The 15260-nt window shown below is 47.8% G+C and overlaps 1 protein-coding gene across 1 annotated transcript; it reads right to left on the bottom strand.

Moving 5' to 3' along the window:
* Positions 1 to 8337: 8337 nt before the first annotated feature.
* On the bottom strand, positions 8338 to 15258 carry CD8A (CD8 subunit alpha). The gene is made up of 6 exons (XM_009934747.2): positions 15182 to 15258; positions 14265 to 14633; positions 13593 to 13682; positions 12974 to 13090; positions 11349 to 11379; positions 8338 to 8943 (listed from the first exon to the last, which is right to left on the bottom strand). Exons 1-6 carry the CDS (start codon positions 15225 to 15227, stop codon positions 8889 to 8891), a joined length of 708 nt encoding a protein of 235 aa, XP_009933049.2. The 5' UTR covers positions 15228 to 15258; the 3' UTR covers positions 8338 to 8888.
* Positions 15259 to 15260: the final 2 nt, after the last annotated feature.

Below are 15260 nucleotides of genomic sequence, written 5' to 3'. Positions count from 1 at the left end.
ATGCATATATTTTCTGTAGCAGGGTTTGGGAATATCCATAGTAAGAAAGTATTTGATTTTAAAGCTACAGTGGTGTCTGAGGTGTGTCTCTATTACACTTTTGAACCAGACTGTGAAGCCTTTAACTAGTCTCTTCGTGCAGCAAGTGCCTTGTAATGAGCCTGCTGCGTGACGGGAATAGAGAGTCTCAGCACATTTATTTCTGTATCCAGACCACCGTGTCACTTCTGCATACTGCGTTGCGTTTGCAACTGGTGCTTCCCCTCTCCTTTGCAAAGTGTGTCTGAACAGCAGCTCTGCAGCAGCAAGTGCACCGGTTAGTAATGTGGGTGGGCCTTAAGCCAAGAATTTTTTGATCATCCTTGTATAGAATGTTTAGTTTATCTTATGGGTGCTCCGGAAGTAACAGCTGTTGATAAATATGATTTCCGTGGCAGAAGCTTGTTAGTAGTGTTATTTCTATGTCTGTTAATAGACTGAGTTTTAACTTTTGTAAATGTCTTAAATAGGAAATATGTTGTGATGTGTTCTTGTGGGGTTTCAAGTCTGACTTGTGGTATGAGACATAATCAAACCTTAAAAACAGATAGTAGGAAATGAAAATGGTACATAATGTTTTTCATCTCACAAGGTATTGATCATTTTTGTAGTGCTATGACTGTCATTAACGCAAAGCTCATGTCCTCGTCTCCCATTAGTACTCTTGATGATCGACTGCTCTGTGAAGTATTTTTGAATTAAGTAGTCTTTTCCTGCAGTGACTCCAGCACTACACATTGCAAGTAGACATGGCTGAACAACTGATCTTCCCTGCTAAAAATCAGTGTTTCTTTACTGAAATACTGTATTGATTTCAGTCCTCTGTCTCTAAGCCAGGTTAATTAACGTGTAGAAGCTGCAGCGAGAGCTGTGTGTTACAAGGAATGAGTTCAAGCTTCTGATCCCTGTTAACTTAGACCTGTCTCCATCCTATTGCTTACATTCTTTCTTCTTAACATTGTACAGGATGGCTGCTGCTAAAATTTAAGGCTGTTTATGACTACTCGGAGCCAACTCGCCAGGTTTAACACAGTGAGTTTGGATTAGATTTTTCCTTGCAAGGTTTGTTTGCCTGCTGCAAGATACTGTTTTCCTTTCTGTGCTTATCGCTGCAGAGGTTGATTTGTCTCTAGGGGGGAAAAAAATTCGTATTCCTTAATCCATTCCTGACTCTTGCACTTCTACTTTTGTGAATAGGAGACTGCAGTGTGGGGAAAGGCACTTTGAGAAAAAGGCAAAAAAATGAGTGTGGCAGCAATGGTCTGTAGCGAGTAAAACTAATGTAGTGTTACATTACTGTTCTGAGTTTAATTCAAGCCCTAATATATATAAAAGAAGAGTGGTTTACAAAAGCCTATGTGTGTGAGGGAAGTGTGGCTTAGTATTCCTCTATGACTGCATGTTTGCATTAAATTAGCCGTTCTGTAGTGAAATAGGGAAACTGAAGTTGTTCACAGCCTACTGTAAGCTCTTACTGAATCCTGCTGGGCCCACATGCAGGAGCTGGTGTTTTCAGGACACACTGAATTGTAGTAGCTTTTACAGGACAGCTGTATCTGTGTATTCAAATGCAAAAGCCTTGGTAGCCTGGCCACGTTCCTACTCCACTTCAGAACTAAGAATTTTTCAGATTCGTTATTTTGAATGTAGCCAGACAGCAGGGTTCCAGTGCAGACAGGAACAAAGACTCAGTGCTGAAGCTGGTGGGTGCTGTGACCTGGACTGGAGTGAGCAAAGCTTTCCTGAATTCAGCCTTTGAAATGGATGTCACCTTTTCTCCTGTATTTCCTCTGCCTCAGGTTTATTTTCAGACTTGGCGACGCTGCTGTTGGTTTCTTGCTTCTTACTGTCAAGTTATCACTGTGGCTTTTCCTTTACTTTGGCTAAAGAAACAAAGGGATGGGGAAGATGCAGATAGTGTCTCAGTTAAAGTCTTAAGCATTGTCCGTGAGACATTCGCATGGACACACACACAGAGAATATACAAACACAGCTATTTTGCCTGACTGTTTTTTCCCCCTCGGAACCGAGAGTAAATTCCAGTATTTTCCAAGGTTTCTAAATTGCACAGGAGGTTTCTGGGAACATGGGGCACAAGCGGATGTGATAGGTCTCCCATGACAAAAATCGTCCATATTCAATTTATGCAGCACAGCTCAGGACGGGAATCCAGTGATGGATAGGTTGTGCTGACCCTGCATGTCGAATAGATTTGATTTCAGATGAATCAGAAGGCAGAAACCTAGTTAGAGGAAGGTCATATTTCACTCTCTGTTTACTGTTCTTCTGGAGATATCTGTAATTCTTTCCTGGCCTTATTCTGCTTTTCTGTCCTGAATGCTGCAGAAGCAGTGGGAAGGGTAGGGTTTCTGTGGGGTGGCTTCCAAGCACTTGCACAACACGCACTGCAGCATTGGTCTGAGGAGTCTGGGTTGAGCTTAAGGGTCTCTGCTGACACAGGTCCTGTCAGATACAGGCTTGGACAGACAATGTGGCTTTAACTGACCAGTCCAGTTACTGGCTCTTCTGGGGTCATCTTGGCTGTATTATTTATCTGGAGCTTATTTGACTCATCAAAATCCTTTATCATTCAGAAAATATTTCAGACCAAGCGAAGCACCGAGTGGGGGAGAAGCAGGTGTCTAACAAAGGCAACAAATTCTGGATGCTCTGTGTTGTGGGGGCATCTGATGCCTCCCTCAGCTTCACAGGGCTTTCAGTGACCATCTTGTACCCTTTTATCTTATTAGTTGAGGTTATGCTTAAATTGTAGATGAGCTCTTATGCTTTCCGCCATTAAGCATTAAGTCCTCAGTTGTTTGCCTTTAGCCCATCAGCTTCTGAGAGTTTTGAGCTACTCCTGTGTTAGTTTTGAGCAACTCCACAATTAGATGGCCTGCAACCTCTGAACAAATTTATTCCTTCCAGTTCATCGGTGCAAGCAGCAGTCCAGGCTTCTTGCCCAGTCATTGCTACTCAGCCAGTTTGCTCCGAACTTGCTTGATTTGCTAGAGGCACCTGCATACCTTCTAGCTTGATGCTGTGTTAGTCACTCACCTCTGCAGCAGGGCTGAGTTGCTCTCGGCTCCTTCCCTTCTCGCTGCCGCACTGGTACTTGCCTCTGGTATTTAGGTTTTGCGCAAAAGACATGGTTTGTTTTTTGCCTTCTATCGGTAGCATATTAGTAGGGGTGCAAAGGTAAATCTTTGTCTTGTGAAGAAAATTCAGGTCTGACTAAGCTGATTATAAAGAATATTGTTCCTCAGCTCTACATATAAATGGAAAACTTAACAGGCCTTCTTGAGCCATAGGTTTAGATCCGAGACGCAGTGCTGGCTGCAGCTGACCTGAACTGGCAGATGAGTCGATCGTAGGACTGCGGGGAAGGAAGAGCTGGCGAAGGAAACTCAGTCTTGCTTTGGAGAGCTTCACTGTGTCACCACCTCTGCCGGAGGGTGCCTTGGTGAAGTCAGTCTGGTGGCCTGAAGCAGACTTCATGTGGATGTGTCTGCCTGGGAGGTGTTCCTCGTTGTGGGGGTGTTCAACATGAAACTCCAGGCGGTGACTGAAGAAGAGTACGTGCTTATTCTGGTGTGTGCCCCAAGCTGCCTCCTCGTGTTCCCTCAGCCTCCTGACCTTCTGCAGAGGTGGTTTGGCTGGCTGCGTAGCAAATGCTGAATCACAGCAGTTCAGTCCAGTGTATCTGGTTTATTTCAAAAACATATTTAAATCGCAGTGGTTCACAAATAGAAAAGCCCATGTAAGAAGCGACAGCTGAACAAATTTTACCCCTGGGTATCCTGAGGTGGGCAACAGTCTGTGAACATGTAGTATCTCACAGAAAGTCCACAGGTGGAGAGTTAGATGTGCTTTTAATATTAACTCCTTAATAAGTTTATGCTAACTCATGATATCTGCTGCAGTGATACAGAGGGATCTACTGATACTTCATATGCAGTTTGCAGGCAAGCTTAATACGCAGTTTGGGTAGTGCATCCTGTTGGTCATCTACATAAGAACCAAAATCAGAGACCACCGAGATCTGTGTTTTAAAGAGATGCAAAGACGTGAACGAAGATAAATAATTGAAGAGGATGCCTGGCTGATAGCAAGTAAGAGGCTGAAAGCTGCTAATAGAGTTCAGTGAACAGTCATGTGTTTTGAATAGCTTGATTACACCCAGTAAAGCACCATGCCTTCATAGCTTACAGCTGTGACACCAGTATCCAGAAGCTGGCAGCCAGGAGAATTGGTAGTGTGTCTGTTAACTGGGTGGCTTTGTATGTGGAACATAGCCTCTGAAGAGGGAATATGTTGTGTGGGCAGTACTATCGCAATTAAAGTCCTTCCTCTGCAGGGCCAAAACTGCTGGGAGCTTGCTAGATTAATGAATTTATGAATGAAGGCTCCAGTTACCTTCAAAGATGAGATTTCGGTTTTGGTTTCTTTTAAGGCATCTGGTTGTGCAAGCAGAGTTTGAACCTGTAGGTAGTCGTTGCCGCAGGCAGCTGCGTGGTGGTCAGTGCTTGTCTGGGTTTGTGATCCCTGGGTGCACGCTGGGTCCGGAGGATTGTGCCGAGCAGCGCACGGGGCACTGTCTGAACTGTGGCCTGCAGCGTGCAGGGTGGAGGTTCAGCACGAAGAGCATGTAGAGGGAGGTAGGAGGCATCCCCAAGCCACCTGAGTTTGGCACTGGGGTGAAGAGAGATCAGTGATGTTCTGTGGTTCTGTCAAAAATCGGTAGTCCCCACTGTGCAGTGAATTTTGTACTGTATTCAGCAGTGTAATTACAACTGGCAGTGGTGTAATTTTTTTCTAGATATTGATTTCCTGTGCAAATGAAGACTACTTAAAATAAACCCCAAAACCCCCCAAAAACCCCAAAACCCAAATGCATCCTCCTTCCAGTTCTTCACTGCGTTCACCTGCGGTGCCAGAAGGGCTTTGGCTGCATCGGTCTTGCTGCAGGACTGGGGGTCTCAGTGCAGCACTGCACGGTGGAGCGTTGCTATTGGTAATGTCAGTAGTTGGTAATGCCCAAATTTGTGTATTTTACATTGCTTAGGGTGTTGTTTTGCTCTGTTTATCCTGCATTAGGATTCCACGTGGTTTCTGTAGTGAGGAATTTGTTGCGCATGTGTTCATCTTACTGAAATGCTTTTTGATTTTTAACTGCCCATATCCTGATTCTCCCCTACAGGATTGACCTCTGTAGGCTCTCAGCTATAGAACTAGCAACACATTTAACCTGTGGATCATGAAATAATCATTTCATTTGAAAGAATAGCATAGCTTACAGGGAGTAAAATACAGGAAAATGCTTCTGCTAGGTTTTCTGTTCAATGTTGAGCACTATACATTTAATCTCAGTGTGTGTCACATGCCACATTCAGCTACTGTGCTAGAGAAAACGTGTTTTCAAGGAGATGCTTCCCATGCATAATGTGTGGCCTTTTGTGGCGAAACGACGACTGGTGCATGCAGTCAGATGATTTCACCTTCTTTCTCCAAAGCCGTTTAAAAGAGCTGGAGCGGGAGGGGACGGTCACTGTGGAAGTGTGGAGACAATCTGTTGGAGGAGGATTTAGGTTTGGGGGTTCGTACTGGCTCAGGAGGAGCATTGCCTGGCAGCCTGGATTACAGGAACGTGGCACGATGCAGACCAAAGCTCGAGTGTAATGTGAAAACCTGGGATAAAACGGTTGAGAACAGTGAGGAAAGAGCTGTAGAGAATGGTGTAACAACAAGAGTGGACAAGGGAAAACCAATGGACGTCATCTATCTGGATTTTTGTAAAGCTTTTGGCACGGTCCCCCACAACATCCTTCTCTCTAAATTGGAGAGCCATGGATTTGATGGGTGGGCCATTCGGTGGATAAGGAATTGGTTGGATGGTCGCAGCCAAAGGGTAGTGGTCAACGGCTCAATGTCCAGATGGAGACCAGTGACGAGTGGAGTCCCTCAGGGGTCCGTACTGGGACCGGTGCTGTTCAATATATTCATCAATGACATGGACAGCAACATCGAGTGTACCCTCAGCAAGTTTGCAGATGACACCAAGCTGAGTGGTACGGCTGAGACACCAGAAGGACGGGATGCCATCCAGAGGGACCTGGACAAGCTGGAGAGGTGGGCCTGTGTGAACCTCATGAGGTTCAACAAGGCCAAGTGCAAGGTCCTACACCTGAATCGGGGTAATCCCCACTATCAATGCAGACTGGGGGATGAAAGGATCGAGAGCAGCTCTGCTGAGAGGGACTTGGGGGTACTGATAGATGAAAGGCTGGACATGAGCCGGCAATGTGCGCTGGCAGCCCAGAGGGCAAACTGTGTCCTGGGCTGCATCAGGAGAAGTGTGGCCAGCAGGTCGAGAGAGGTGATTCTGCCCCTCTACTCTGCTCTGGTGAGACCTCACCTGGAGTACTGCGTTCAGCTCTGGAGCCCTCAGCACAAGAAGGACATGGAACTGTTGGAGCGGGTCCAAAGGAGGGCTAAGAAAATGATCCGAGGGCTGGAGCCCCTCTCCTATGAGGACAGGCTGAGAGAGTTGGGCTTGTTCAGCCTGGAGAAGAGAAGGCTGCGGGGAGACCTGATTGCAGCCTTTCAGTACTTAAAGGGAGCCTATAGGAAAGATGGGGACAATCTTTTTAGTAGAGACAGCAGTGACAGGACGAGGGGTAATGGTTTTAAACTAAAACAGGGTAGGTTTAGGCTGGATATAAGGAAGAAATTCTTTACAATGAGGGTGGTGAAACACTGGAACGGGTTGCCCAGAGAGGTAGTGGAGGCCCCATCCCTGGAAACATTCAAGACCAGGTTGGACAGGGCTCTGAGCAACCTGATCTAGTTAGCGGTGTCCCTGCTCGCTGCGGGGGGGTTGGACTAGATGACCTCTAGGGGTCCTTTCCGACCCAAAACTTTCTACGATTCTATAATGCTGCCAGTGAGGTAGTGATGTTGCTGCCTCTTGCAACTTGTTCTGCAGAAACATTTTGAGAGTTAAGGCTGTATAAGTGAAAACTTTTAGCTCAAACTAAGTCAACAAGAGACTCCGGGACTAGCTAATAATAAAATTGATGCTCATAGGAGAGAGAGAAAAGGTGTGAGCTTTTCATCTGCATGGTTAGAGCGAACTGTAGGATGAGATCGGACTGATTTAGGTAAACATATTATATTAAAACAGGGCTAAATGTTGGACCTAGTCTGCCTAGAAACATGTTGTTCAGTAGATCTGCTCCGTGTTGTTGTAAGAACGCAGCTGCGCGTTGGTGCTAAGCTGCCTCTGCAACGGGCAGCCTGGCACTGCAGGTGCGGCGAGAGCCTCGCTGCTTCCCTGCTCAGCACCTGCGGCTTGAACGAGGTCACCCCTAACAGATCGAGTGTGCCTCAGTGTCTCTTCATCCCTGTGAACTCACAGACGTTCCAATGTTAAGGCTTTTCTGTTAAATCTTTCTTTATAATGTGTCTAGATACATGTAGTTGTCATCCAGTATTTGCCTGCTGTTGTTTAGGTACACTTATCTAGTCCCTAATTTTTTTTTTTTTATTAAGTATTACAAAAACCTAAGTTTGGAAGAACTTTGTTTCTCTCTGAATTTCTCTCCCAGCTTGTTTGCAGAGGAGGAGACTAGCAAAGCATTTCTTTCATTCTGTTTGTTTCCCAGGTTTTTATCAGCCCCTTGGCAAGAATACCGGAGTACCTCCAGAGCCTTTATCTCATCCACCTTCTTGGCACCTCCCTGGGATGGGGGAGCGTTAACAGGCCCATCTTGCAATTCCCTGGGAAAATAATTTTAGATCATTTTAGGTAGTGGTAAGCTGGAAGCTGAAATATGGCATCCTAAAGCTCAGGCTGGTATGTAAATCACTGCCTTTTCGCTTACCCGAGACTTCCTCAAACCCTCATTTACTATCTTCACGAAGGATTTTAGCTTTTCTGAGGCTAGGAACTGAATAAAGAAATAAATAGTAGTGAGTCTAATTAGAAACACTGTTTTATTTTTTTTTTTTCTCAGTTCTTGATTTGCAAGTGTAGTAAGGAAATATATCAAATACAGAGCTGAAAAAACTGAACTCATTGTAGTCAGTCAACATGTCCCAGGTCAGTATGCTAAAAGTCCTGCTTAACTGAAGCAAGTGACTAAAGACCTTTTCTTTTTTACCAGTCAATCATTTCTTCCAGAAAGAGAGAATCCCACCTGCCTTGCTGAAGCAAACCTGCTGAAATCGGTGGAATTGGGGCTAGCAGCAGAACAAGGACAGCAAGAGCGAAACAGTAACCCCCAGGACTGTGAAAACCTGTAAAGTAAGGCCCTGGAATCCATATTTACCTTCTCAGTGCAGCCCTGTGTTATATTATATGAAACAGTAAAACTCCTAGGAGATGCGTGGCACCACGAACAGGGGATGTGTTAAGTGAGGGCTTGCAGTTTGAAGTAATCTTGTAGCAAATTCAACTTTTGGCTGCGTTCAGAAAGAATTATTAGACACTCTTGAGGAAAGGTGAGGCTAATATGCTTATTTCTCATCGGTTTATCACTGATACGTGTCAGCATCAGGATTGATCTGTTTCTTTTGCCTAAACCACAGAGAGCTGTCGGTGGGAGTAGAGGTGGCGTTTGGCCTTGGGAATTGATTTGAAACAACTCAGGTTTCGGAAGGAGCTGTGCTTTAGCATGCAGTTCACAGAAAAAGTCCCTGCTTGCTTTCCGTGTGTCTCTGCTCCATCTTGTCTTTTCCGATTCGTTGGGGTAGGGTGCGTGAGAAGTAGCATTATAGGTGACGTAGGTGATGGGCTTATGCGGTGACAGCTCCCAGGAGATGACCCGGAAGCCGGACGGTGCAGGTGCTTACACATGTCGGCTTGGCGTGCTCGGTTTCACATTGGGCTTCCCATTTGCAGGTCTAGAGAGAGAAAAGGGTTTGATTTGCTTTGGTGTGGAAGGAACAAGAAGGCAATTAATGTATGGCTGCTGGTCAGCTCGTTTGGCCTTGGTCTGCAGCCAAGGACCTCCAAGAGCAGGCTGGAAAGTGTTCCTAAATCCTCTTTGTGCTGGCGAAGGACCTGCCAACATTTCAGCTAGTGACAGCCAGTAGAAGGACTTCCTTAAGATACACTGCTAATCAATTGTTGCACAAATTAAAAAAAACAAAAGGGGGGGGGCCCTATTGAGAATTTACCGCTGACTTTTGCACACTCCTGTCCTCTCATCAAGCCTTTCTCCGTGTTCAGAAATGAATGAAGAAAGAAGAGCTGGGGGCTTTTCTGGAGTTGGGGAAGCTGTTATCAATTCATAAGGCCTTGTTCTTGTTGCCAGACAGTTTCCTGCAGAGGAGTTTAAAAGGAAGCTTTCTAGACTACCAGCGTGTTCCCAGAATGATCGAAATTACTGGTCTCCAGCAACTGATAGTTTTACGCTGATTTAATGAGTTGGAGATTTGGCATCCTTTTTCACTGAAGATTAATTTGTGGCAGAAAATGAATCCTTCAGCTGCCAGCAAGAATCCCAGGCCAGATCCCGAGGCACTCTTTAATTGAGTGAATTGCACTATTAACTTCCAAAGAGCTTCATTTCAATAAGCGGGGACTGCTCAGAGCAGCAGGAACTTCCTCTCCAAATAAAAGCTTAAATACGCTACAGTTGCTTAAGCCAGAACTCTGCCATGTTAGTGCCGCGGAAGGAAAGCTGTCCTTGGTGAGGTGATTTCCTGAGGCTTTTGTAACCCAACCACTCCATCGGTGCAAAACTAAAGAGCTCTGCAGCGTGTTTTTCCCCTTAGGGACAGCACATCTTTGCAGGAGGCTGGCGACAGGGGTTGAGATAAGTGAAGAATGCAAGCCTCGTCCTAAACAAGGCTGCAAGAAGCGCTCTTTGTTATCGTTTCGCCCTTGGAAAGCCAGGCGAGGATCAGAAGAGCACTGGGTATAATAAATACGCGTCGTAAAAATGACAGGCTGCTCCCTTTTTCAGACAGGTAAAAGAAATGCAGGTCTGGGGGGGCAGCTGTATGCTGATACGTACTTAGGAAGATTGCACCCACAGGGCAGAAGGCACTGCTGCTCGCTGCCTCTTCCCTGAAATCGTAGAACCATAGAATAGAATCACAGAATGTTGTTACTCTTCAGGCACTGATTTCTGATGTGTTCTGCCTTTAAAAAAACCACAACAGATTGTAGAAATGCCTTTTCTATTAACGTAGGGGGAAAGAGGTTCTTTCTGAGTGATCATACTAATTTGGACAACTAAGAAACTATTAACTTTTTTACTACAAAACCCAAGGATGTGTAACAAGGCATATGACTTCATCTGATCTTGAAGATGCTTGATTTGCAGAGAAGGCGGCTCCAGAGGTATGAACATACTGCTCCAAACTGTCTCACAACCCAGCTTTTCCAGGTTCCGTCCCAGCGCTGGCCTGGCCACAGCAGCAGCTCCAGCACTTGGGTGCTGGAGCGCTCGCGAGCCCTGGGGTGCTCTCTCGGCACAAGGCTTGCAGAACTGCAGAAGCCGTTTTCTGCAGAGCGGGAGGTGAAGAAACCGGCTGCGGGGAGGTCGGTTTGCAGAAGCAAAGCACGTGTTACTTGCGGGCAAAAGGATTTCTTGTTCCAAACTGGCAAATTGCAATTCTTACTCCGATAGTGTTTTCCTGGTGACTCAGGGTGATGGGTGGGTTTGGGGAGGCAGGAGGGAAAGCGTAAAAAAGGATTCCTGTCTGCCCTAGAAAATAGGTTAACTCTAAAGCTATACATATCTGCATTGCTGTTTCCCAGGAAAGCCACCTAGAGCTGCATCAGCCTCTGCTGCTGTTACTTAGTGCCTGTTGGGGCCATGGAGGCATAAAGCCAAAGTGATGCTGGTCCAAAATTGTGCAGTGGGGGATTCGGGGTGCAATAACGTGCATCTAATCCATGGGCACATCCTGAAGGACCGGTGAGGAAATCAAATGAACAGTTTGGGGAGGGATGAAGTTGAAGTAGTGCGTTGGGAGCGCACAAACGTGATGTTCGTTATGCGCATGGGGTGATGCACAACGCTTTTAGGCTGCCGCAAACACCTCCTGTCTTTCTGTTCAGCACCTACTGCAGCGTCAATGCTCAGTGTTTTGAATTACTTAAAAACAACCAACAAACACAGAAGAGAACCTTATTTCTCTTTCTTGCCCTTAATTCATTACACAGCCCCCTCCCATCCACTGTATATCGGATGAAGAATTTTTAGGTCGCTTGTTGGCACCTGCCTGCTTTATCGCTTGAGGGCGAGATGCTGCCAAGTTTAAGAGAGAAATGCCGCCACCGGTCACTTACTAACCTTTTACATCTGCATCTTCGTCTTCTGGTTTCTAAAATAAAAAAGAAAACATTTTAGTTCAGAGATACCGAATCACAACTTGGTAAAGAAACGCTGCAGCAGGGCAGTGCTGGCGTTCCCTAGCAGCTCGCTGTCTGTGAGACTGGCAGCGGATGAGCCAAGCTTATTTTTGAGGAGAGCCGTGCAAGTGAGCGGTGCTGCAGCTCACGGTTCCCCGGCAGTCCACTTCAGTGTTTTCACGTGAGTAACAGTAGCCGGGTCAGCCTGGGAACGCTGACAGTGGATTGGTTTCTTTGCAGTCTCCAGTGACTTCGGCATGTTGCTGAAAATCCATTCGCAGCAATTAATTTCTACAGCAGGCGAGCAGCAACGATGCCACGCAGTGGGCAACCACGTTGAACGATGCCCTTCCCCGTTTCAGTGTCTGTGTTGTTACTTTGGGAGGTATTTGGCAAAATATGGTGTCCAGCCATTAATTTTAACACAAGGTAAAAACCTGTCCTTGAGGGCCCGGGCTGCCGGCTGCAGAAATTAATTGCAGCTGATGGCTTTTCACTGATAACTCCCATCAGCAGCAAAAGGCAGAAATAAATCACCGGAGACTGGCGTTTGTAGGTTAACGATATTGCAGGTAACTGGGGAATCCTGGTGCATGTGGAGGGCTCCTGGTGACTTCAGAGGGAGTTTGGACCAATTCCAGGTGCTCTGCTGCACCATCAGCTATTTCCCTCGAGAAGAATGATTTTTGCCTGTGGCTCGTCAGTGTTTTTTTCATGTGTTCCTTCCTACTGCTGCAGACCATGGTGATCAGTATTTTTCAGGCTGAAGGATGCTGAAAATTGTATTTTTTCTTTTTTTAAACCAGGTCAGCTGGTAAACTCATCTCGCATCAGCTCCAGGCTGTGGGGTCAGTGAGGATTTACTTGGGTTAATTCAGCAGCAAAACACTTTGGTGTTCCGGGCAAACGAGCTGAGCTGGTTTAATGACATTGGTGGAACTTCTGGGGTATCGGGGCACTCCCCGAAGGAAAGTTCAACTGGTTTCAGCGAGTGCTAAATTGATTTAAATACATTCACACTCACTGCTTGCTCAGGGTAACTTAAAGACATTTGAAACGTGAAATTTCACCAAAGGGCTTTTGTCTCCCCAGAGATTTTGCATTCCTGCTTTAACCGTACCAGTCTCAGAACCTGTGTAATTAAGTTGCTCATTTGGTTACAGCTCAGGCTGCTGCTGGGAGTCTCAGCATTTGGATTTGTAAGCCTGGTACTGGAGCAGTTTACCCTATTTTGTTAAAGTATTTCAGGTTCTGGTATTTTACCCTCCGATACAGCTGATGGTGCAGCCAATACAGTTTGATAATTTTGCTCTATTTATAATCTGCTTTTCTTCCTTAAAGGTCTTTTCTAAATAATTCTATGATTCTAATTTGATAGTTATTTTTCAGCCTAAGCCTACTGCTGAGGGAAACACAGACGCTGGTTTTAACAGCGGTCCTTCTCTTGCGTGGAGCGTGTCCTGGGTGCCTGCTGCCTACGTAAAGGGCCAAGCTAGAAGATCCCTGCCCCGAGGGCTGCGCTTTCAGGTTAGAGGGATATCTACGGGGGTTATGGGCGAGTCTTACGTTGGCACAGCACGATGGTCACTGCCAGGCCGATGAGGAGCAGGAGGCAGGCGCCTGACAAAGGAACCCAGATGAAGATGTCGCAGAAGAAATTCAGCTCTTTCTCCTTGCTGGTCTCTGCAGGAGTAAAGAAGAGGAAAGGTCATGGCTGGTGCTACGGCCGGCTCTGGTGGAGCCAGGGGACCTGCCTGCTGTTCAGCGAGGCTGGTGGCGGAGCAGAGGGCTGCCCTGGCCCACCAGCGACGTCCCCAAGCGCGTGCAGCGTGGGCATTTGTTAGTGCTGCTGCTCTCTGCATTTTCCTGGAGGCTTGAGGGGGGACACGTAGCCTAAACCAGGCTAAAACCAGCCCCAGCCCCACAGGTTCTGCCTTCCCTCCACCTCTTCCCCGTATGCCCAGGCGTGAGACATGCTCCTGCTTTTTGCATCATCCTCAGCCTTTCCTACGCGGGTGAAACACTGGAGTTTAGTCCTTCCAGCCGCATGTACCCAGTTACCCAACTCTGATAAAGCTCTAAGGATTTTCAGTCTGCCCCCACCCCAGAACGCCTGCAGGATCCCCCTTGGTGTCAGTGGACCCGAGCCCAGCTCTTCCCCTCTCCCTCCCTGCAGCTGGGCTACCTGGGTCCGGGGTCTTCAGGCAGGGGTCCTTTGTGGTGACGCCATGCTGAGTGGCGGGTGCCGGGGTGGTGGGTGCCGCTGTGGTGGTGACTGTAAGGGAAAATGGATGAATACAGCGTACGGGGAACTATAATAAAAGAGCTCTCTCCCACCGCTGCCGGGGCACGGCTGCTGCTGTAGCTAGCAGAAGGCTCAGCTCCAGAGGAACTTCATAAAGCCCACCTTGGAAGAGACTTCTCCTAAGCAGGGTTTGCCATGACCCAGTAAGCAGCTGCAGGCTCCTTATTTCTTGCTTTCTGCTACCACCCTCAGAAAGCCTGAGGACCCAGAGGTTGGTAGGACTTTTGGGACCTATGTGAGGAAGGAGGGAGTGGTGGTGGACTTTGCTTTAGTCTCATCCCTTTAGAGCCACGAATGGGATGGAGAAGTGGGGATGGGGGGATGCTGGGTCTGCCCGACGGTCATTGCCTTTGGGCAGGAGCTGTACCACGAGAAGAGACAGCAAGCAGGGGGCCTCCGGCGGGAGGACTGATGTGTTGGTCGCGAGATACCTTGGGCAAGCAAGCAGGCAAAATGGGATTGTGGAAGAGGTGACGGATTAAAAAAGGCACGGGCAGGAGGTGCTGGGCGTTTTGGCAGAGCTAAGGGAGGTTGGGCAGAGGTGTTGCTGACCTGGGAGGAAGGCAGGCAGGCCAGGGCTGAAGTACAGCACTTGGTTGCTGTTCATGAGGCAGAAATAGTTCCCATCGTCCCGCGGCTTGAAAGACTTCACTACCAACCGGTAGAACTTGCTGTCTTTCATTGCCTCGAAGCGTGTGGACGTCTTCTGGCTCCACTCGAAGGTGGTCCGGGACAAGGAGGAGATAAAGACGATGAAGTGAAGGGTCCCATCCTTGTCCTGGCGGACCCAGAATGCGCCGCTGTCATCCTTAGTGGTCAGACATTCCAGCTCCAGCCGCTGTCCCACCTGGGGGTGTGTGACGCTGCTGTCACGAAACCTGACCGTCATACTGTAGCTCTGGCCGTGGACCCCAGGACAGCCTGCGGGAGAGAAATCCTCGTGGGAACTACTTGGGAAGAGCCATGTCCCCCTGGGCAAGCCTCGCTCCCTGTCCACGGGGTGCGAGGTCAGATGCAAAGGGAGGGCCAGATGGCTTGAAGGTTTTTATTGGAGTCCTTGCTGGGATCATGCGTGGAGAGTGCTCAGCCACCCGGGCTTTAGAGATGGGTGCTGCCCTTCAGCCGCCCGCTCAGGGATGTTACCCCTTCCCAGCTTATCTGAAGTGACTCCCTAAAAACACTGACTGCTCAACACCCTTTTTCCCCCTTCCCTCTCCCCTGCAGAACCATTTCTCCGGCCGGGCTCCCTTCCCGGTGCGCGTGATGCTGCAGCCACCCCTCGGCTGCCCTACGCCGGCCGAGGCAGTGCCGCCTTCACCTCCGCAGCTACTGAGCAAACCTCAAAGTCAGCCTTTTTGGTTTGCTCTTTATTTCCCTTTATCTATTTAGCCTGATTTCTCGGATTCAGCAGAAGGGGTTTGCTCACCCCTCGCGGTGAAGGTGCCGCGCAGCCCTGTGTCCGTACTCACAGAGCCCCAGAGCGAGCAGGAGGAGCAGTGCAGGAGACCCGGCCATCTTCTGCTAGGGGTGGCCGACCTCGGGGACGGC

The sequence above is a fragment of the Opisthocomus hoazin genome, chromosome 5 (genome assembly GCF_030867145.1).
Source record: "Opisthocomus hoazin isolate bOpiHoa1 chromosome 5, bOpiHoa1.hap1, whole genome shotgun sequence".
Taxonomy (NCBI): Eukaryota; Metazoa; Chordata; class Aves; order Opisthocomiformes; family Opisthocomidae; genus Opisthocomus; species Opisthocomus hoazin.
This window is presented reverse-complemented; position numbering and strand designations above follow the sequence as displayed.